General features: G+C 41.1%; 1 protein-coding gene across 2 annotated transcripts in view; it reads left to right on the top strand.

Annotated features, from left to right (window-relative positions):
* The first annotated feature begins 1,023 nt into the window (after positions 1-1,023).
* pomgnt1 (protein O-linked mannose N-acetylglucosaminyltransferase 1 (beta 1,2-)) overlaps positions 1,024-23,184 on the top strand; it is a 33,765-nt gene continuing 11,604 nt past the window's right edge. The window contains exons 1-9 of one of the 2 annotated variants that reach the window (XM_046353361.1): positions 1,024-1,178; positions 5,527-5,787; positions 5,901-6,003; positions 6,194-6,309; positions 6,588-6,653; positions 7,294-7,407; positions 7,625-7,742; positions 8,978-9,076; positions 22,963-23,090. In XM_046353361.1, coding sequence (XP_046209317.1) covers positions 5,668-5,787; positions 5,901-6,003; positions 6,194-6,309; positions 6,588-6,653; positions 7,294-7,407; positions 7,625-7,742; positions 8,978-9,076; positions 22,963-23,090 — 864 coding nt within the window. In that variant the 5' untranslated portion in view covers positions 1,024-1,178; positions 5,527-5,667. The remainder of the gene's footprint in view (positions 1,179-5,526; positions 5,788-5,900; positions 6,004-6,193; positions 6,310-6,587; positions 6,654-7,293; positions 7,408-7,624; positions 7,743-8,977; positions 9,077-22,962; positions 23,091-23,184) is intronic. The other variant, XM_046353362.1, reaches the window with a different exon arrangement.

The following is a 23,184-nucleotide window of genomic DNA, read 5'->3' as shown; positions in this document are numbered from 1 at the left end:
ACTGTCTTATACACAGTGTAAGGGGATAAAGAATATGTACATAAAGATATATGAATGAGTGATGGTACAGAGCGGCTTAGGCAAGATACAGTAGATGGTATTGAGTACAGTATATACATATGAGATGAGTATGTAAACAAAGTGGCATAGTTAAAGTGGCTAGTGATACATGTATTACATAAAGATGCAGTAGATGATATAGAGTACAGTATATACGTATACATATGAGATGAATAAGGTAGGGTATGTAAACATTATATTAGGTAGCATTGTTTAAAGTGGCTAGTGATATATTTTCCATAATTTTCCATCAATTCCCATTATTAAAGTGGCTGGAGTTGAGTCAGTGTGTTGGCAGCAGCCACTCAATATTAGTGGTGGCTGTTTAACAGTCTGATGGCCTTGAGATAGAAGCTGTTTTTCAGTCTCTCGGTCTCCGCTTTGATGCACCTGTACTGACCTCGCCTTCTGGATGATAGCGGGGTGAACAGGCAGTGGCTCGGGTGGTTGTTGTCCTTGATGATCTTTAAAATTGCTAAGGTCCTTGTGTAATGTGATATTGTACCCTAGCCTAATTGTCATTTGTATATTATTTATATATACTTGTGTTCCCACATGTACTTCCAAGTATTGATTTGTTGGTAAAAATGTTTTTTTTTTAAATACACCTTTAAAACAAAAAAAAATACTCTGCCCTCACGCAAGCTGGTTTGGTGCTTGTTCATTGAGCAACAATGTTACCAAAAATAATACAGCAATTACAATATACAATCTACTATTTTAACAATGTACCTGATAGAAACAGCACAACATTGCACGGCTCACCATCCAACTCTGCACTCCTGGTTTGGTGCTTGTTCACTGGATGGGTGTGGATGATTGATTGTCCACAACGCAAGAAGAGTACTGTTACACTCACACTCCAGTACAGTAGGAGGCGGTGTAAGCATCCCACGATTGCGATACGCCAATACAAATTTGAGGAAGAAGAAGAAGAAGAACGAATGGTTCATGAACTTCACGTCACTAAAGCTCGCAGGATCAGGGTGCTTTGCGAGACTAGCGGCCGACAGAGCAGCGGAAGAATTTAGTGTGAGAGTCTTCAGTCTAGCAGTTGGCAGCCAGCTTCCATTTACACAAAGGCAACTCCAGCGATTGTCCTGCAAGCTGCGGCCGGCGTAAGTGTTGAGTTATTACTTGCTAGCTAGATAGCTACTACAATTTAACTTGAGTTGTTATGCAAATGTATACATATCAGACAACCAGTCAGCAACGAGTGCTCTTGTTACCGTTAGCTAGCCAGCTAACGTTAGCTGCATTGGTTTGTTAAAACCTCATTACCGTTCTCTTGGCAGCAGGATATTGTTCTGGCAGGATGATATTTATTCAAAATAAGAGTCCCCAATCAAAGACATGCTAAACTTTGGCAATATCGTTTTTTCCCACTCTAGTGCAATACAACTGTTTTCACAGCGTTGCAACAAAAGCGGCAATCAGAAGTTGAAACAATAACAAAGCCTAGCCCCCACAGTTTTTTACTGAAACAGGGAAGGGATGGGGAAGTGTTCCACTCTCAACTTAATTGACCGAGCTGTGGATGCAAGGACTGACCATCCATGTTATCAACTTTATAGTTTTAATTAATAAGCATGTTTTAAAGCTAAATTATTGGAACATATGGACAACTTTTATTTTTTATATTTTATTATTTATACCAGCATTTCTGTAGAAAGTGTACACCAGTACTAGTATGTTGAAAGCTATTATGTAAGGCTATATGTTGCCTAGTTAAATAAATGTCATATGTAAATAAATACACTTTTAATAAAATACAAATATATATGTAATTGGAACTACTCCAGTCTACACAACTTTAATTGGTCTATTGTGTTGGGCAAAGGGTTTAATTAATAGAGTGTGCTGGTGACTCCTTGTTCCCCCTCACTCCATTCACTGCAATGCAATACGCTGCATATGAATTACATATCGGCTTATAGAGAAAGAAACGACTCTGCCGATGTAAAAGTAGGTTTGGGATTACTATGTAGGGTCTGTAGATCTGGTGTTATTTCTTGGGGGACTGAGGTTTACATACCCAGCAGCACTTTCAAATCCATCCATTCCAGTGGTCCAATTAATTAACTGTAGGCCTATAAATTACATATTGGCCTACATAAAAAATAACTGCTTTGTAAAAGAGGGGTTGGGAGTACTCTAGGATCTGTAGAAACTATATATATAGTGTTATTTCATGGGGCACTGAATAATATGTAGTGTTGCTGTCCTTGTATGCCACCAATTACATTGGCCACAATGCAAGTCACTGTATATGCATTACATATTGGGTTAAAGATATATATATATATATTTTTAAATTATTTGTGCCAATGTAAAAGTGGAGATGGAAGTGTTTTAGTTGTCGCTTGTGGGCCATCAGGTGATGTTTTAGTCTGGGGTCCCTGGAGATCTGTCCGACCTTGTCCCCACCACCATTATTAACATTTCTGGCGAAGACGTTCCGCTAGCGACCTACCTGGACAACATCCTGTGAAATTGCAGAGCGCCAAATTCAAAATACAGAAATAGTCATAATAAACATTCATTAAAAAATGCAAGTGTTATACATTGGTTTAAAGATTAATTTCTTGTTAATCTAGCCACTTTGTCAGATTAAAAAAGGCTTTACAGTAAAAGTATACCATGAGATTATGAGGACAGCGCCCCGCATACAAAAGCATGAAAAACATTTTCCAACCAAACAGTCAGAAATAGCGATAAAATAAATCTCTTACCTTTGCAAAAAAGATGAAGATCTTCAATCCCAATGGTCTGTTACACAATGAATGGTCGTTTTGTTTGATAAAGTCCTTCTTTATATCCCAAAAATGTCTGTTTATTTGGCGCGTTTGATTCAGAAATATACCGGTTCCAACTCGCCCAACATGCCTACAAAGGATCTAATAATATACCTGTAAACCTGGTCCAAACATTTCAAACAACGTTTCTAATCCAACTGCAGGTACCCTAAAATGTAAATAATCGATACAATTTAAGACGGAATACACGGTTTCCAATACCGGAGAAAAACAACACTGCGCACGCTCTCATTCACACGCACCAAAATACTAGAGTCTACCTGAGTGACACTTAGAAAGAATACGACTACTTCTTAATTTTTCAAAAATAAAAACATTGAACAATTTCTAAAGACTGTTGACATCTAGTGGAAGCCATAGGAACTGCAATCTGGGACCTAATAATTCAGCTTCCCCATAGAAAAGCATTGGAAAATCCAATAACCATAATTCTTTTTTTTTCCTGGATGGATTGTCCTTGAGGTTTTGCCTGCCAAATCAGTTCTGTTATACTCAGACATTAGTTGAACAGTTTTAGAAACTTTAGAGTGTTTTATATCCAATACAACCATGCATATCCAAACTTCTGAATACATAACAAAACAAACAACATTTATGGTCTGGACAGTGCAGAGATAATCTTACACTTAAGAGTCCAGCGTAAGTATGAGCAGGTGGGCCCATCAGGTGAGGCTTGAGGCGAGGGTACTAATGGGGTCCACTAGAATTGGTAGTCCTGGAGACCTGGCCAGCGTTCCTTCCACTCCCAGAAGTCAAAGTTGCACCCATACACCGCAGTTCCTCGAACAAAGTGTCAAAATTCGCATAATCGTCACTCAGGTGTTCTTTATCGTGGCACCAGAGGCAAGGTGAGCCCTTCTGTGAGTCACACCCAGCTCCCACGCTTGGCATTCATACTCCAATGCTAGCTGCTCCTGGTACTTTAGATGGTTTTGGGAAGTCAAGAAGTGGCATTGCAGGGTTTTAGTCATTTGCAAGACATTGTCTTGGAAATTGTTTGTCATGTTTTGACGCAACTAGTAATGGTAATTAAGGATTTACCCGAGTCCACTTCAACAGAGCAGCACAGAGAAGTTCTCTAAATCCCTTTCCTGCGTTAGCCATGAATGGACTGTATATAAGGTTGTTGCCAGGAGCTAATAGACAGACAATGTCCGGGATAAGGTTTTGTGGGGTACAGCATTGAAGCTCTAGCTCCAGGAGCGGAAAGCCAGGCCAGCCAAAAGCCAGGCCAGCATGACCTGTGTGACCCTTGCGATTTGGCATCGGCACAATGCCATCCACTAAGGCACCAAGGTGGGAACCACCAGCACAAACTGAAAGAAAAGGACGCACATTATATTTAGAAATGAATGCTAAGTTTTTGTGACACTAATTATTTTATGCAAATTAAACCACTTCACCTCATTAATCGAGGTCTGTCTCGGCAAGACCGTCTTGTAATGCTTGCTGGGATTGATTGTTGATTTCCCCCCCCATCCCCTGGTGCATGTTTTGGTTTTTGCCCTAGCACTATACAGCTGATTCAAATAATCAATGCTTGATGATGTTGGTTATTTGAATCATAAATTCCTTCTTGCATTCTTCAACACTGATTAAAATGTCATATATTTTCAATGAGTTGGCCATCTTGCAATATTTTGAAATTTAGGCTTTTATTTTAAAGGTTTCCTCATTACCATAGGAAAGTTACATCTTCGTTAGTTTTGCTAGCAGAAAAATGGTTAAGACCTCCTAGCTAGCCAAATACAGTATTTATGGGTGTGATGAACCTGTGGTGGTGGTAATTTTTAATTTAAAAAAAAAATTATAAATATTTCCTTTAAAAAAAAAATATCCTTCATTAGTTAATTTGAATTATCTAGGCGTGTTAGCTACTAATTAGTTATACTACTAGCCATGTTACGTTTATTAACATTAATGGGTTATTTATTTTGCACAATCAAATATTTGTTGTTATGCTACCGTTCGATAACTGTGCACATAAACTAGCTAGCTACTGCATTCTTCAACTTCTGCTCTCTGCTTTCAACATGACGATAACTGTGCACATAAACTAGCTAGCTACTGCATTCTTCAACTTCTGCTCTCTGCTTTCAACATGACGATAACTGTGCACATAAACTAGCTAGCTACTGCATTCTTCAACTTCTGCTCTCTGCTTTCAACATGACGATAACTGTGCACATAAACTAGCTAGCTACTGCATTCTTCAACTTCTACTCTCTGCTTTCAACATGACGATAACTGTGCACATAAACTAGCTAGCTACTGCATTCTTCAACTTCTGCTCTCTGCTTTCAACATGACGATAACTGTGCACATAAACTAGCTAGCTACTGCATTCTTCAACTTCTGCTCTCTGCTTTCAACATGACGATAACTGTGCACATAAACTAGCTAGCTACTGCATTCTTCAACTTCTGCTCTCTGCTTTCAACATGACGATAACTGTGCACATAAACTAGCTAGCTACTGCATTCTTCAACTTCTGCTCTCTCTGTTTTCAACATGACGATAACTGTGCACATAAACTAGCTAGCTACTGCATTCTTCAACTTCTGCTCTCTGCTTTCAACATGAATGATAACTGTGCACATAAACTAGCTATCTACTGCATTCTTCAACTTCTGCTCTCTCTGCTTTCAAGATGACGAGGTGATTGCAACTAATTAGTCACTGCAACTGGTCATCAGCTTGGACTGGATGCTGTTTTGGCATATGCGTTATTGTTGTAACGTGCTCAGCAGTAGGAGGTGGAGGGGTTTGCAGTCTCGTGCCACAGTCAGGTATGGACACCTGGACACCGAATCCTCGCGCAAAACCGTTCATCCCTCGCCAGCAACGGAGCCTCTATCTCACCTGGAAGTACAAATTAACTAACAAGCGAGCTCTCCGCCGAGGCTGCCAGGTGAACCCAGATACATGTTGTTTTGCAAGTTCAGCGACCATTCACTGTCACTTTTGGTTACCCTAAATTTGAGGTATTTTTGAGAAATCAACTTGACTTTTTCCTCTGTGCAGGCTGGAGCGGTTCTATTTCTGCTGGTCACAGTCGTTGTAAATATCAAATTAATCTTAGACACAAGAAGAGTAGCCAATGAGGAAGAGGCAGTGCAGGAGTATGGTGAGTTCTTGTCAATTCTTCCATTTGTTTCACACTTTTCCATTTTCGATGTCAAAAGCTGTTTCTCACTAACTGTAGCCTAACAAAGTTGTTGATCTATGGAATTCGTACTGCTGAGCAATGTTATGTCAACTTATGAAGCAACTTTCCACAATTCAAAATGGCTGAACTTTCTCATGCTCGTTTAAAGACGACGCCCTGCCCAACATGGAAACCCCACGCAAGACGGCGAGCGGTAGGAAGGTCCTGGACATTGAGGTGTACTCCAGCCGCTCCAAAGTCTATGTGGCAGTGGACGGCACCACTGTGAGTACTTGTAGGCATTTCACTATAAGCCTACCCTTTTCACACTACTGAGCCAAACTCAGCTGAACTCCACTGGCCTAGGTACATATCCTCCGTAGTTTCTGGAAAATACAATGAATTTGAATAAATAAAGATCTGGCTCTGGTGTGAGATCTGGCTCTCGTGTGAGATCTGGCTTATTGTTGATGTGTGTCTTATAAACTGGGTTTCATAGTGTGATTTATGATGTAACTATTGATATTGAAAGGTGCTTGTGTCGTCTGTGTGTCCCTCTCCAGGTGTTGGAGGATGAAATGCGGGAGCAGGGCCGAGGCATTCACGTGATCGTCCTCAACCAGGCTACAGTAAGTAAGCACTTCTGACTCTTCACCTAGAGACACACTGAAACGGGTGTTTTTCCCTCTGCACTTGTGAGCAGTGTTTCAATTTAGCCTTTGTTTTTCAAGCATTTATGAACCACAACATGTCGAACAACATAATGAGATGAAACTACTAGTCTTGGTAGTAGGCAATTCCATGGTAAGAGTGATCCCGAGACTCAGGTTTTTCACTTTAAAATGTCAAACAAAAACCAATCATTGCAAAGTTAAACAAACCACACAACTGTATGCACAAGGTCTACTTTGAACAATTCCCACGTGTTGCTGAAACACGTTTACTTGAGGAACAGTTAAGATACAAAGTTTGTTACGAGAATGGTTTTGGCTGTTTGTGCCGTCATTCAGTTACCAAACTTTTCATTTGCACTGTTCTCCAGGTAAATGTGTTTTTGTCAAATGTTCAGTGGAAATGGTTAAAAGTAGTGCTTGTGCATAGAGTTGTATGGTTTAACTTTGCAGTCATTGTTTTATAGTTTAACATTTTAAAGTGAAAAATCGTGTCTCAGTTTGTTACTGTGGAATATTGCTCAACCAACCTCTCCTCTCTAGACAACGTCTGTTTGTTGGTCTGCAGCATAAATGTCACTTTGTTGTGTGTGTGCAGGGCCATGTGATGGCCAAGAGGATATTTGACACCTACTCTCCCCATGAGGACGAGGCCATGATCCTCTTCCTCAACATGGTGACGCGTGGCAGGGTCCTCATTTTCACCATCAAGGTGAGTCACTCACTAACTCCCTTCCGGTTTTGCGTATGTATATACTATAGTATAGGTTAGTTCTTGATGCATTATTAGTGACTTGCATCAAAGCTATTGTATTTGCATGCAATACACTTGAAACGCTCAATGGGCTAATGTAGAGTAAGGCTAATAATTTAGCCTGACGATGCAGTGTTTTGTGCCTGTCTGTTTGTGTTGTATTGTTTACCTTTAGGATGAGGGGACGTTCCACCTGAAGGAGTCTGCTAAAAACCTGCTGAAGGGGCTTGGGAGCCAGGCGGGCCTCAACCTCAGCTGGAGAGACATGTGGACCTTGGTGGTGAAGAAAGGAGGTATAGGAACAGATGTTCACACACACACACATTACAGTTACTGCTAGGGGTGTGAACGTTTAAATGTTAAAACGTTTAAATGAAATTGGGATCTTTACGTTAAGAAAAATCCCTAACCAAAGACTTGTTTTTCCCCCACAAAATGTAAATCAGTGCAGTTATTTTCCGTGTTATAGCCTAACTTGATTACCGGCTATAAAGGCCTGGGGAAAGTTGTAATTTAAATCAAACCAGAGAGGAAGAAGCGAACATCAGGCTACTTTTGGTGAATTTGCAAGGCGTACCTTGACATTGCAAGGAATAGAGTAATTATTTCTGCCTGCCCCCTCCTCCCTCTCCCACGCGCTGGCTGGCCTGCTCTTTCTCTTCAAATAATAATGTGAGTGTGTTCAGTCTTTGGTCTGTTGCATGTAGAATATCCTAAGCTATTCATTGATGATAAGCCCTGCTTTACTGAAGTTGTGTGAAATTGCAGCATATTGCATTGCGAAATACAGCTTTTTTTTAATGTATTGAAGATGGGCCTAGTGCACGGTCATGACTCTGCCTGGTGGCTGACCTGCCTGTACTGTGCCCCTCCCCTCTCCGTCCCTCGCTAGTTCGCTATAAAATATGCAAGCGTTTGATTAGTTGCCGTACTAATTCCTAGCGGAATCTAATATTGATATTCAGAAATGGGAGTCCACACCGGCAGTATGGACCCCTCCGCTACGTCATTGTCTTTAAGTTGGAAAAATGCCAGAGAAAGGCAAGCGACCGCAGTGATTTCCTGTATGGCAATACTTTGAGAAGTAAATGCAAACTTTGCGAGGTGGAATTGAGGTACAGTAATGGTATAAAAAAAAAAAAAAAAATGGAACCTTTTTATTTAACTAGGCAAGTCAGTTAAGAACAAATTCTTATTTACAGTGACGTCCTACCAGGGAACAGTGTGGTAACTGCCTTGTTCAGGGGCAGAACGACCGATGTTTACCTTGTCAGCTTGGGGTTTTGATCCAGCAACCTTTCGGTTACTGGCCCAACGTTCTAACCTCTAGGCTACCAGTACTACCATTACAACAGTAATGGTTGTACAGGTGCAATGCTTATCCATCTGAAAGGGATGTGAGACCCAACAGCTGCATTGTGAAACGTTATGACATTTTTCTTATCGTTTTATCCTAGATTTTGTCCATTTGTGTGTCATGCTGTGTGGGTGTGTTGACGATGAGCTGCTTGGGATGTTTTGTTTTCAGGTCAGTTGTATGGTGAGAAACACTCCAAGTCCCCAGCCCTGTCTACCTGGGGAGATCCTGTTCTGCTGAAGACTGAGGTGCAGCTCACTGCTTCTGAAGGTACCTACCTAGCCTCCCATCATTTCATCTCCCTCCTCACCTTGCTCCACGCTCAATCATCCTTTACCAATCATCCTTTACCAATCATCCGTTATCTGCCGCTATTAAGAGAAATTATCTTAAATATACAGTCTACACAGCCCTTGTGCAGTCTTCATTTGCAACCCTTGTGCAGTCTTCATTTTGCTGCCTTAAAAATATATCTTAAAAGGGACCCTACTCCACACTTTCAAATTGAAAGCAAAATAATATAACATTTACCATATGAATAATCAAGATTTGTTGATTGGATGTCTTCTCTCCCCATAGTTCATAATTGGTGGGAGCTTCTTTTAAAAACTGAATAATTTTGAATAAGAGTCTACCAACCTTGCACAGCTCTTAAGGCAATGTATATCAATTGTTTTTGTCAAAAATGGCTCAAGCTCAGTAAATATGGTTGGGAATCTTTGATGGACAGCAATATTCAAACCTTGTCTCTAATCTTCAAGCAGATTTAAGTCAGGGCTGAGACTGGACCATTTAGGAACGTCTCACCAGCTCTTGGGAAGCCACTGGTCTGTCTTTGGGCATTAAAATGTGTGTAATTGTCTCTCTGAAAAATACAACCATTCTTGAGTTTTCAAATCAAATTGTATTTGTCACGCTTTGTAAACAGGTGTAGACTAACAGTGAAATACTTAGTTGTGTGCCCTTCCCAACAATGCTGAGAAAAACAATAACCCGACAAACTTGGCTATATACATGGGGTACCAGTACCGAGTCGATGTACGAGGTAATTGAGGTAGAGTAGTATTCACACCCCTTGTCTTTTTCCTCATTTTGTTGTTACAAAGTGTGATTAAAATACAGCAAAGCAGACTGAACCAGGTTTTCCTCTTGGATTTTGCCTGTGCTTAGCTCCATTAGGTTTATTTTATCCGGAAAAACTCCCCAGTCCTTAACGATTACAAGCATACTCATAGTATGATGCAGCCATCAACATGCTTGCAAATATGGAGAGTGCAACTCAGTAATGTTTGGGGAAAATCCAAAACAACACTTTGTATTCAGGACAAAAAAGTGAATTGCTTTGCCACATATTTTGCGGTATTCCTTTAGTGCCGCGTTGAAAACAGGATGCATGTTTTGGAATATTTTTATTCTGTACAGGCTTCCCTTTCTCTCTGTCAATTAGGTTAGTATTGTGGAGTAACTACAATGTTGCTGATCCATCCTCAGTTTTTTTTCCTACCACAGCAATTAAACTATGCAACTGTTTCAATCCTCTAGTCTAAGCTGGGGGGGGGGCATTTTTTAAGATGCTCATACCCTCATACCAAGGATAATTGATCTATTTGATTTAAAATGGTAGACATCTACACCCCCTCCATTTTTCTTTTTTCTTCTCTACTTTCCAAAAGTTTGGGGTCACTTAGAAATGTCCTTGTTATTGAAAGAAAAGCACTTTAAAAAAAATATTTAAATTGATCAGAAATACAGTGTAGGCATTGTTAATGTTGTTAATGACCATTGTAATGCTGGAAATGGCAGATATAAAATAAAACATTTTTTTAATGGAATATCTACGTAGGCATACAGAGGGCATCATCAGCAACCGTAATCAATTCTCACGTCATTGTGCCCCCTGCTCCGTGCGAGACAAAGCCCAGAGAGGAGGCTCTCAGTTTGTGGCTGAACAGTTTGTTTGTGCGTTTAACTCTGCCTGTAATCACGCTGGATGATTCAGAATCCATTGAAGAGCTTGAACTGTTCATTGACGAGAGATATGTTTCTTTGAGTTTCGGAGGATTCAAGCATTGTTAAGGACAACCAACCCAATCAACAAAACAAACCAAAACCAGGTTGGCCAATAGGTATCAATGATGGAACCAAACCATCCCCTAGTAAGAGCGAGTGGGGAGAGGTTTACTGATATGGATGTGGACTGGTTAAAATCCATCAATGAAAAGATTGCCAAACTTGATATATTACGAGAGGACATTAATGCATTATGTGCCAGTCTAGAATTCAGCCAACGTCAGATTGATGATCTAAGGAAAGAGAACACGGAGCTGAAAGGTACTGTAGACTCTATTCATGGCAAGGTGGAGCTGAAAGGTACTGTAGACTCTATTCATGGCAAGGTGGAGCTGAAAGGTACTGTAGACTCTATTCATAGCAAGGTGGAGCTGAAAGGTACTGTAGACTCTATTCATAGCAAGGTGGAGCTGAAAGGTACTGTAGACTCTATTCATAGCAAGGTGGAGCTGAAAGGTACTGTAGACTCTATTCATGGCAAGGTGGAGCTGAATGGTACTGTAGACTCTATTCATAGCAAGGTGGTGCTGAAAGGTACTGTAGACTCTATTCATGGCAAGGTGGAGCTGAAAGGTACTGTAGACTCTATTCATGGCAAGGTGGAGCTGAATGGTACTGTAGACTCTATTCATGGCAAGGTGGAGCTGAAAGGTACTGTAGACTCTATTCATGGCAAGGTGGAGCTGAAAGGTACTGTAGACTCTATTCATGGCAAGGTGGAGCTGAAAGGTACTGTAGACTCTATTCATAGCAAGGTGGAGGTGGTGCAAAGGGAGAGCAAACAACTTAAAGAAACCTTGCTTGATGTACAATGTCGATCAATGCGGAAGAATCTAATATTTTCAGGGATACCGGAGAATGACAACAGCAGAGGCTGTGAGGACACAGTCTGAGACTTTATATCAACTAAACTAAAACTGCCCACTGATGTTGTGCGTAATGTCACTTTCTCCAGAGTCCATAGAATAGTTAAGGCCTCTGGAAATAGGCCACGGGCTGTTATTGCATGTTTTGACAAATTTAAGTCAAAGGAAATGACGAAGAACATGGGGAGAGAACTGAGACACTGTTTTTGGAATGAATGATAACTTCCCCACCGAGATCAAAGGAGAAAAAAAACTCTATCCCATGAAGGAAAAGCGTTGCCTGAATCAACGAGTCTCCATGGTGATGGATAAACTTTATATCAACGGGCAATTGTATCGGGACTCTGGAGTAACTCCCTGGCTATTTTAATTTAATGTTCAAATTTGAGTTTGTGTGTTGTCATGATACACAACTTCAACTATAACGGATACATGCTCTATTGATCTCCACTTGACAAGGAAAGGGTTGCATATAGCTCAGGTTAATATATGTAGCCTTCCTAACAAAATACATGAGGTTTTTAACTTGGTCATATTTTGGCTTTGAACAAAACACTTTTAGATGCATCTGTAAATGATGGGCAAATTAACATTCATGCATATAGTCTACTGAGAAGAGACAGGAATAGGAATGGTGGGGGTGTAGCACTGTACATTCAGAATCATATACCTTTTTAAGAGAAGGGATGACCTTCATGTATGTCAAGTAGAGGCACTATGGGCTCAAGTACATCTGTCTCACCAGGCACCCATATTGGTAGGATGTGTGTATATGACACCTTAGAGCTAGGTGGTCTATCTGGATAACTTATGTACTGGGTTTCACCAGGCCACAGATAGCAACAGAGATGTATTTATCTTGGGTGATTTTAATATACATTTAGAACAAAATTGATGAGATATACCAAGAACTGTGGTTTGAAACAAATGGTTAATGATACTACTAGATCATCAATTAAGTTGGGTCATCATTCAGACACATGCATTGATCTGATTTTCTGTAATATACCATTACAATGCTTAAAAGCCAGATCAATGCCAGTGGGCTGGACGGACCATAATATTGTGACCATAACCACGAACACCAAGGTTCCAAAGAAACCTCCTAGGATTGTGGTCAAGAGAAATGTTAAAACATTTAATCATGAGCTATTTCTAAATGATTTGGCTGCTGATTTATCTAGAGGATGATTTAAATCACGCTACACAATGTTTTATTGATTTGCTCACTGAGGTAATGGACCATCATGCCCCGATATGAAAGAGTACAGTTGGTGCTCGTCCATCTCCGTGGATTGATGAACTGGGTGAGGCTTTTTCTCAAAGAAATATGGCAAAAGTCTTAGCAGCCAAGTCAAAATTAGAAATTGATGAACAGAATTATAGAACATGACTTAATTATGCAGTTAAATTGAATGGAAAGACAAAAAGTTGTTTTACAACCTTTTTATTGATTGTAAAAATGATTCTAAAAAGGTATGGAACACAGATGTACCAAGTAAGCCCTTAACTATCTCATCATGCCCATCTAGTGTGGAGGTTGACGGGAGAATAATAACAGAACCAGTTGATATTGCCAATCATTTTGCAGATTTTTTTACAAAGAAAATTAATTTACTGAGCAACAATGTAGACATACATTCATCCAAACAAGCTATTGTCCAATGGATTGATGATCATATTATGAGCAACAAGACCTGCTCTTTTAGTCTGCAAACGATGTCGGTGGAGGAGGTGTTAAACCTTTTGAAGTTAATTACCTGATTATAAATCTACAGGTTATGGTCTTATGGACAATTTTTTTTTTTGCTTCACTGTGCTGCTCCCCAGATTGCAGTTCCACTGAGATGCATATTTAATTGGTCACTGGAAAAGGGGATGTTTGCAAATGTATGGAAGCATGCGAAACTGTGTCCTATTCCGAAAGACTGCGAAGAACCCATTACTCCTGCCAAAAGTCGACCAAGTAGTCTACTCCCTACACTCAGTAAAATATTGGAGGGTATTGTGAGTAGACAAATATAGGAGTACATGGAAAAGAATGATCTGATTACAGCCAATCGGCATGCTTATCGCAAAAAACATTCCACTACCACTGCATTGGTTGACATGACTGACAAGTAGCTCAATGCTATGGATAATATAATGTTTAAGTGTACTATTTTTAGATTTCAGTGCAGCATTTAGTGGATCATGAAATAATTTTGACAAAATTAATGCATTATGTTTTTGAGGTAGCATTGAATTGGGTACAGTCATATCTAACTGACAGGAAACAGTCCACCTATATCAATGGTTCATTTTCTTCCCCTAATGTGTTAAAATGTGGAATACCGCAGGGCAGCTGCCTTGGGCCACTTCTTTATTTAATATATACCAACGACCTTCCCTTTGCCTTAGCTGAAACTCAAGCTACTATATTTGCAGATGATACTACAATTTATGCAGCAAGACAATCGGTTCAACAGGTACAGCAAGCTTTACAAGGAGATTTGGAGAATATTAGGGAGTGGGTTTGCCAAAACAAACTTGTTTTAAACAACAAGAAAACCAAAGTTTATGTTGGTCTGTTCCACTAGGAAAAGGCCAAAACAGCTTGGGATACAATTAAGTACAAATTGAAGAGGTGGCAGAAACCAAACTATTGGAATAAATAATAAATTCACTGAGCAAACCAGAAACCTTTCAATATATACATTTAAACATTATTATTATTTTAAAACCATTTAAATATAATACATAAATGTTGTGGGACTATAGTAGATGAAGAATCAATATATTTTACATTGAGTGTTTATTGGGTCATTATGTTAGTATATTATGTATGTTTGTAATAGTGTGTTATATGGAAATTTGATTTATCCAAATGGGGACTAAAAGGGATCCAAATCAAACCATCACTCCTGTGTTCCAATAGCACGTTGTTAGCTAATCCAAGTTTATACTTTTAAAAGGCTAATTGATCATTAGAAAACCCTTTTGCAATTATTATAGCACAGCTGATGACCGTTGTTCTGATTAAAGAAGCAATAAAACTGTCATTCTTTAGACTAGTTGAGTATCTGGAGCATTAGTATTTGTGGGTTCGATTACAGACTCAAAATGGCCAGAAACAAATACTTTCTCCTGAAACTTGTCAGCCTATTTTTGTTCTGAGAAATGAAGGCGATTCCTTGCGATAAATTGCCAAGAAATTTAAGATCTCGTACAACGCTGTGTACTACTCCCTTCACAGAACAGCGCAAACTGGCTCTAACCAGAATAGAAAGAGGAGTGGGAGGCCCCGGTGCACAACTGAGCAAGAGGACAAGTACATTGTTGTGAGGCGTCTGTTTCTCAAATTTGACAAGTCTTCAACTGGCGGCAGCTTTTAAATAGTACCCGCAAAACACCAGTCTGAACGTCAACAGTGAAGAGGTGCCTCTGGGATGCTGGCCTTCTAGGCAGAGTTCCGGTGTCTGTGTTCTTTTGCCCATCTTAATCTTTTCTTTTTATTGGCCAGTCTGAGATATAGCTTTTTCTTTGATTTAGAAGGACAATAGTGTCATGATTGTGTTATTTATCAGCAGCAAATAATTTGACCACGTTCCTTGCTGATTTGATAGCATTCTGTTTTACGTTATGATAATAAGCTGTTAATGGACTGTTTTATTTACTATAACTCTCTTGCTAATCACATTTATTGTAAGGGACACACAAACACACTACAGTAGGCCTTTTAGAATATTGCAAAACATATCCATGACTATCCAAGTTGATGAGCAGGAAACAAACGATGCCAGTCAGCCTGCACAGCCGGCCCATCGAAACTACACCTAAACCACATGATGTTGGTGGCACCTTAATTGGGGAGGACGTGGTAATGGCTGGAGCGGGATAGGGGGAATGATATTAAATACAGCAAACACATGGTTTCCATGTATTGATGCCATTCAATTTTTTTTGCTCCATTCCAGTCATTATTATGAGCCATCCTCCCATCAGCAGCCTCCACTGACCTAAACTATACCGAAACAAATTTCACACATAAATGGTTGGCATATAGACTAGATTAAATTGACAATCTGATGAGTGACAATATTATCAGTTGTCAAATTGTACATGAAGAGAGAGGTGTGTCTTGTAATTGACAGATGCAGGGAAAGGAGCATAACTTTTTCAAATCACATGCAGGTAAAACATTTTGATTTCTATATAGTATCAGAAAGAAACGGCAGAATTTTCTATGACACTTACCTTTGTCAAATAACACAAAATTCAAGAGGTGCAACTCCATTTCCAAATGTAACTTTTTCCAGGAATATCCGTGCTGTCAAAGTGTTCAGCACATGACCACTCACGCGTCAGCATTGCTCTGACTACTAAGCAAAAACTAGTAACTTAATCAAATATGCTATTTTGTCTTCAATGGATGAATGGGTGATAGAAACCAGAACTGATAATGGTGCATGTGACTTCAATGAACTGAATGATGAGGATGATTGAATTTGATTCTGTTAAGTTCATGTATTAAGTATCCCTATTATTATGGGGCTATCACTCTGTCAAGAGTGCGGCGCCTGCGTGGGAAGTTTGGTTGTTGATGGACCTAGCCTTGAGTGGGATGGCTACATTGTAGTGTGTTCATACAGTATAGTAAACTTTGTTAAAATCAATTTGTTTGTTAAAATCAATTTGCGGGGGACTCCTGAGTTACGCAGCGGTCTATGGCACCGTATCACTACAGACCCGGGTTCGATCCCAGGCTGTCACAGCTGGCTGTGACCGGTGGACGCATGAGGCGGCGCACAATTGGCCCAGCGTCGTCCGGGTTAGGAGCGGGTTTGGTAGGCCGAGATTTCCTTGGCCCATCGTGCTTTAGCAACTCCTGTGGCGGGCCGGGCGCATGCATGCTGGCACGGTCGCCAGGTGTACGGTGTTTCCTCTGAACATTGGTGCGGCTTGCTTCCGGGTTAAGCAGGCATTGTCAAGAAGCAGTGCGGCTTGGCTGGGTCGTGTTTCTTAGGATGCATGGCTCTCGACCTCCGCCTCTCCCGAGTCTGTACAGGAGTTGCAGCGATGGGACAAGACTGTAACTACCAATTGGATACCCTTTTTTTTCGTCCAATTTCGTGGTAAAAAACATTGGGGTCGTACTTGGCCCACCCTGATTTAGAACCTAACTTCTTTTCACTTTATCATACATGCTAGTATTGTGGCGTGAATGCAGTGTTGTTGATCCTCTATCTTTAAGTATTGTGGTGGCAGCATCATATTATGGGTATTCTTGTCACCAGCAAGGGACTGGGAAGTTTGTCAGGATCAAACTAAATATGAGGAACAAAGCCCAGTTAGTAAAGTTAGAGGATAACCTGATGTAGTCTTCTGGAAAAATGACACTATCCCGGGGTTTTCAGCTGGACAATGACAAATGTTAATACCAATGTTAATACCAGAATGGCTTTCCAAGAGGTGGTGAGTGTTCCAGAAAGGTGCATTCTCAGTCCTGGTTTAATCTGCTTGAAAATCAGTTTTTAAAATTTTTAATATTGCTGTCCAGAAGAAAAAGAAACGGTGTGCTGGCTAGCAGAATAGAAACTTGAAAATAAAAGAGAGCCGCACACTCTAGGAGCTCAGATGCAAAAATGTAATACCAACGTTTCGACAGCCAAGCTGTCTTCCATCGGGGTATAATCACAAACACTGCGGGATGACTTGTTTATATAGTGTCAAAAGACACGGGTGTCTGTAATCATGGCCAAGAGTGGCCTAATATCATTGGTTAATAATCAAATATTAAAATGTCATACAAAGAACAGCATACAAACAAATGGATAGCATACGATCATAGATTAATTTGACTACACAAGTTTACAAACAATTACAATGGCAAAGTCACAATAATCACAAGAATGGCTTAAGATCAAAGTCTACGTTGAGACCGAAGGGCGCAAGGGTCTTTAAATTAAAGATCCAGGCAGCCTCTCGTTTTAACAATAAATTATCAAGGTCACCCCCTCTCCTAGGGAGGGTGACATGTTCGATGCCAATATAACGCAGAGACGAAATCGAGTGTCCTGCCTCCAAGAAGTGGGCCGCAACTGGATAAGTAAAGTTTTTACACCTAATGGTGTTACGATGCTCTGAGATACGTACTTTTAATTCGTGCTTTGTTTTACCTACATAGTTTTTACCACAAGGACAAGTTATAAGATTAATAACTGCCTTACTGGAGCACGTAATAACACCTTTTATTGGGATCGATTTCCCTGTTTGTGGGTGTTTGAAGGACCTTCATTTATAAGTGCCATTGCATTGAGCACAGCCATTACATTTGTAATTTCCATCCAGTAAGGGCGCAAATAGACGTTGTTCAGGAATATCTTGGGGTGGTAAATCAGAGTTTACCAATTTGTCTCTGAGATTTCTGCCCTGCGAGAATACGACCAAGGGAAGGTCTGAAAACACATAACCGAGACCATCATCGGATTTTAGAATGTGTTTGTGAACAATTCCCTTAATTTGTTCAGAGCACTTTGAATAGCGGGTAGTTAGAACGCAAGAATGTGTCTTTTTGCGAGACTGACCATGAAAAAGGTCATAAAGGTCATAATATTGCTGTCCGTCAATTATTCCCAACCAAGTTTACTGAGTAATTTTGAGAAAAACAATTGATTTGTGTTTCTCTAAGAGTTGTGCCAGGTTGGTAGTCTTATTCAGTGATTTACAGCTGTGATGTCTGCCAAAGGCACTTCCACAAAGTATTAACTTGGGTGTTGAAGGCAAATGCAATCAATACATCTTCATTTTTTATGAAGATTCATTTTCGATATTTTGTCTTTTACTTTGAAAGTGTGGACTAGGTTGTGTAGATCGGTTAAAAAATATATATAATTTGAGGCAGAAAAATCAGATGACTGCAAGGGGTGTGTATACTTTTACTTGTCAGGTGGTTTTATGCTCCTGCACCATCTCAACTCCTTCTACTTGTCAGGTGGTTTTATACTCCTGCACCATGTCAACCACCATCTCAACTCCTTCTACTTGTCCTGTGGTTTTATGCTCCTGCACCATGTCAACCACCATCTCAACTCCTACTACTTGTCGTGTGGTTTTATGCTCCTGCACCAAGTCAACCACCATCTCAACTCCTTCTACTTGTCCTGTGGTTTTATGCTCCTGCACCATCTCAACTCCTTCTACTTGTCAGGCGGTTTTATGCTCCTGCACCATGTCAACCACCATGTCAACTCCTTCTACTTGTCCTGTGGTTTTATACTCCTGCACCATGTCAACCACAATCTCAACTCCTTCTACTTGTCCTGTGGTTTTATGCTCCTGCACCATGTCAACCAGCATCTCAACTCCTTCTACTTGTCCTGTGGTTTTATGCTCCTGCACCATCTCAACTCCTCCTACTTGTCAGGTGGTTTTATACTCCTGCACCATGTCAACCACCATCTCAACTCCTACTTGTCAGGTGGTTTTATACTCCTGCACCATGTCAACCACCATCTCAACTCCTTCTACTTGTCCCGTGGTTTTATGCTCCTGCACCATGTCAACCACCATCTCAACTCCTACTTGTCCTGTGGTTTTATGCTCCTGCACCATGTCAACCACCATCTCAACTCCTTCTACTTGTCCTGTGGTTTTATGCTCCTGCACCATCTCAACTCCTTCTACTTGACCTGTGGTTTTATACTCCTGCACCATGTCAACCACCATCTCAACTCCTACTTGTCCTGTGGTTTTATGCTCCTGCACCATGTCAACCACCATCTCAACTCCTTCTACTTGTCCTGTGGTTTTATGCTCCTGCACCATGTCAACCACCATCTCAACTCCTTCTACTTGTCAGGTGGTTTTATACTCCTGCACCATGTCAACTACAATCTCAACTCCTACTACTTGTCCTGTGGTTTTATACTCCTGCACCATGTCAACCACCATCTCAACTCCTTCTACTTGTCAGGTGGTTTTATACTCCTGCACCATGTCAACCACCATCTCAACTCCTTCTACTTGTCATGTGGTTTTATACTCCTGCACCATGTCAACCACAATCTCAACTCCTTCTACTTGTCATGTGGTTTTATACTCCTGCACCATGTCAACCACCATCTCAACTCCTTCTACTTGTCCTGTGGTTTTATGCTCCTGCACCATGTCAACCACCATCTCAACTCCTTCTACTTGTCCTGTGGTTTTATGCTCCTGCACCATCTCAACTCCTTCTACTTGACCTGTGGTTTTATACTCCTGCACCATGTCAACCACCATCTCAACTCCTACTTGTCCTGTGGTTTTATGCTCCTGCACCATGTCAACCACCATCTCAACTCCTTCTACTTGTCCTGTGGTTTTATGCTCCTGCACCATGTCAACCACCATCTCAACTCCTTCTACTTGTCAGGTGGTTTTATACTCCTGCACCATGTCAACTACAATCTCAACTCCTACTACTTGTCCTGTGGTTTTATACTCCTGCACCATGTCAACCACCATCTCAACTCCTACTTGTCAGGTGGTTTTATACTCCTGCACCATGTCAACCACCATCTCAACTCCTTCTACTTGTCATGTGGTTTTATACTCCTGCACCATGTCAACCACAATCTCAACTCCTTCTACTTGTCATGTGGTTTTATACTCCTGCACCATGTCAACCACCATCTCAACTCCTTCTACTTGTCCTGTGGTTTTATACTCCTGCACCATGTCAACCACCATCTCGACTCCTTCTACTTGTCCTGTGGTTTTATGCTCCTGCACCATGTCAACCACCATCTCAACTCCTACTTGTCCTGTGGTTTTATGCTCCTGCACCATCTCAATTCCTTTTACTTGTACTCTGGTTTTATGCTCCTGCACCATCTCAACTCCTCCTAATTGTCAGGTGGTTTTATACTCCTGCACCATGTCAACCACCATCTCAACTCCTTCTACTTGTCCTGTGGTTTTATGCTCCTGCACCATCTCAACTCCTTCTACTTGTCAGGTGGTTTTATACTCCTGCATCATGTCAACCACCATCTCAACTCCTTCTACTTGTCCTGTGGTTTTATGCTCCTGCACCATCTCAACTCATTCTACTTGTCAGGTGGTTTTATACTCCTGCACCATGTCAACCACCATCTCAACTCCTTCTACTTGTCCTGTGGTTTTATGCTCCTGCACCATCTCAACTCCTTCTACTTGTCAGGTGGTTTTATACTCCTGCACCATGTCAACCACCATCTCAACTCCTTCTACTTGTCCTGTGGTTTTATGCTCCTGCACCATCTCAACTCCTTCTACTTGTCAGGTGGTTTTATACTCCTGCATCATGTCAACCACCATCTCAACTCCTTCTACTTGTCCTGTGGTTTTATGCTCCTGCACCATCTCAACTCCTTCTACTTGTCAGGTGGTTTTATACTCCTGCACCATGTCAACCACCATCTCAACTCCTACTTGTCCTGTGGTTTTATGCTCCTGCACCATCTCAATTCCTTTTACTTGTACTCTGGTTTTATGCTCCTGCACCATCTCAACTCCTCCTACTTGTCAGGTGGTTTTATACTCCTGCACCATGTCAACCACCATCTCAACTCCTTCTACTTGTCCTGTGGTTTTATGCTCCTGCACCATCTCAACTCCTTCTACTTGTCAGGTGGTTTTATACTCCTGCATCATGTCAACCACCATCTCAACTCCTTCTACTTGTCCTGTGGTTTTATGCTCCTGCACCATCTCAACTCCTTCTACTTGTCAGGTGGTTTTATACTCCTGCACCATGTCAACCACCATCTCAACTCCTTCTACTTGTCCTGTGGTTTTATGCTCCTGCACCATCTCAACTCCTTCTACTTGTCAGGTGGTTTTATACTCCTGCACCATGTCAACCACCATCTCAACTCCTTCTACTTGTCCTGTGGTTTTATGCTCCTGCACCATCTCAACTCCTTCTACTTGTCAGGTGGTTTTATACTCCTGCATCATGTCAACCACCATCTCAACTCCTTCTACTTGTCCTGTGGTTTTATGCTCCTGCACCATCTCAACTCCTTCTACTTGTCAGGTGGTTTTATACTCCTGCACCATGTCAACCACCATCTCAACTCCTTCTACTTGTCAGGTGGTTTTATACTCCTGCACCATGTCAACTACAATCTCAACTCCTACTACTTGTCCTGTGGTTTTATACTCCTGCACCATGTCAACCACCATCTCAACTCCTTCTACTTGTCAGGTGGTTTTATACTCCTGCACCATGTCAACCACCATCTCAACTCCTTCTACTTGTCATGTGGTTTTATACTCCTGCACCATGTCAACCACCATCTCAACTCCTTCTACTTGTCCTGTGGTTTTATGCTCCTGCACCATGTCAACCACAATCTCAACTCCTTCTACTTGTCCTGTGGTTTTATACTCCTGCACCATGTCAACCACCATCTCGACTCCTTCTACTTGTCCTGTGGTTTTATGCTCCTGCACCATGTCAACCACCATCTCAACTCCTACTTGTCCTGTGGTTTTATGCTCCTGCACCATCTCAACTCCTTCTACTTGTCAGGTGGTTTTATACTCCTGCACCATGTCAACCACCATCTCAACTCCTTCTACTTGTCCTGTGGTTTTATGCTCCTGCACCATCTCAACTCCTTCTACTTGTCAGGTGGTTTTATACTCCTGCATCATGTCAACCACCATCTCAACTCCTTCTACTTGTCCTGTGGTTTTATGCTCCTGCACCATCTCAACTCCTTCTACTTGTCAGGTGGTTTTATACTCCTGCACCATGTCAACCACCATCTCAACTCCTTCTACTTGTCCTGTGGTTTTATGCTCCTGCACCATCTCAACTCCTTCTACTTGTCAGGTGGTTTTATACTCCTGCACCATGTCAACCACCATCTCAACTCCTTCTACTTGTCCTGTGGTTTTATGCTCCTGCACCATCTCAACTCCTTCTACTTGTCAGGTGGTTTTATACTCCTGCATCATGTCAACCACCATCTCAACTCCTTCTACTTGTCCTGTGGTTTTATGCTCCTGCACCATCTCAACTCCTTCTACTTGTCAAGTGGTTTTATACTCCTGCACCATGTCAACCACCATCTCAACTCCTTCTACTTGTCCTGTGCGTTTTTATACTGAATTCCACACTCGAAGTTCCCTTGTGGGGGAAAAAAATAAAAATGAAATGTGTCAGTGAATTGTAATTGGGTGTCATTCTCCTCTCTCCCCCTGCAGATGCAGAGTGCCATTGGGCTGACACAGAGCTGAACAGGAGGAGAAAACTCTTCTGCAGTAAGGTGGAGGGCTACGGCAGCATCTGTAGCTGCAAGGACCCGGCCCCCATTGAGTTCAACCCAGACCCAGTAAGGCCCACGTTCCCCATTTTTTTTTTTTTTTTTTTTTGGACTTTTATTGGCATCCTATTCCCGATTTAGTGCACTACTTTTTTAAAACTAA

Source organism: Oncorhynchus gorbuscha, linkage group LG06, assembly GCF_021184085.1.
Source record: "Oncorhynchus gorbuscha isolate QuinsamMale2020 ecotype Even-year linkage group LG06, OgorEven_v1.0, whole genome shotgun sequence".
NCBI classification, from domain to species: Eukaryota; Metazoa; Chordata; class Actinopteri; order Salmoniformes; family Salmonidae; genus Oncorhynchus; species Oncorhynchus gorbuscha.
Note: the sequence above shows the minus strand (reverse complement) of the source record. Positions and strands in the feature narration are given on the sequence as shown.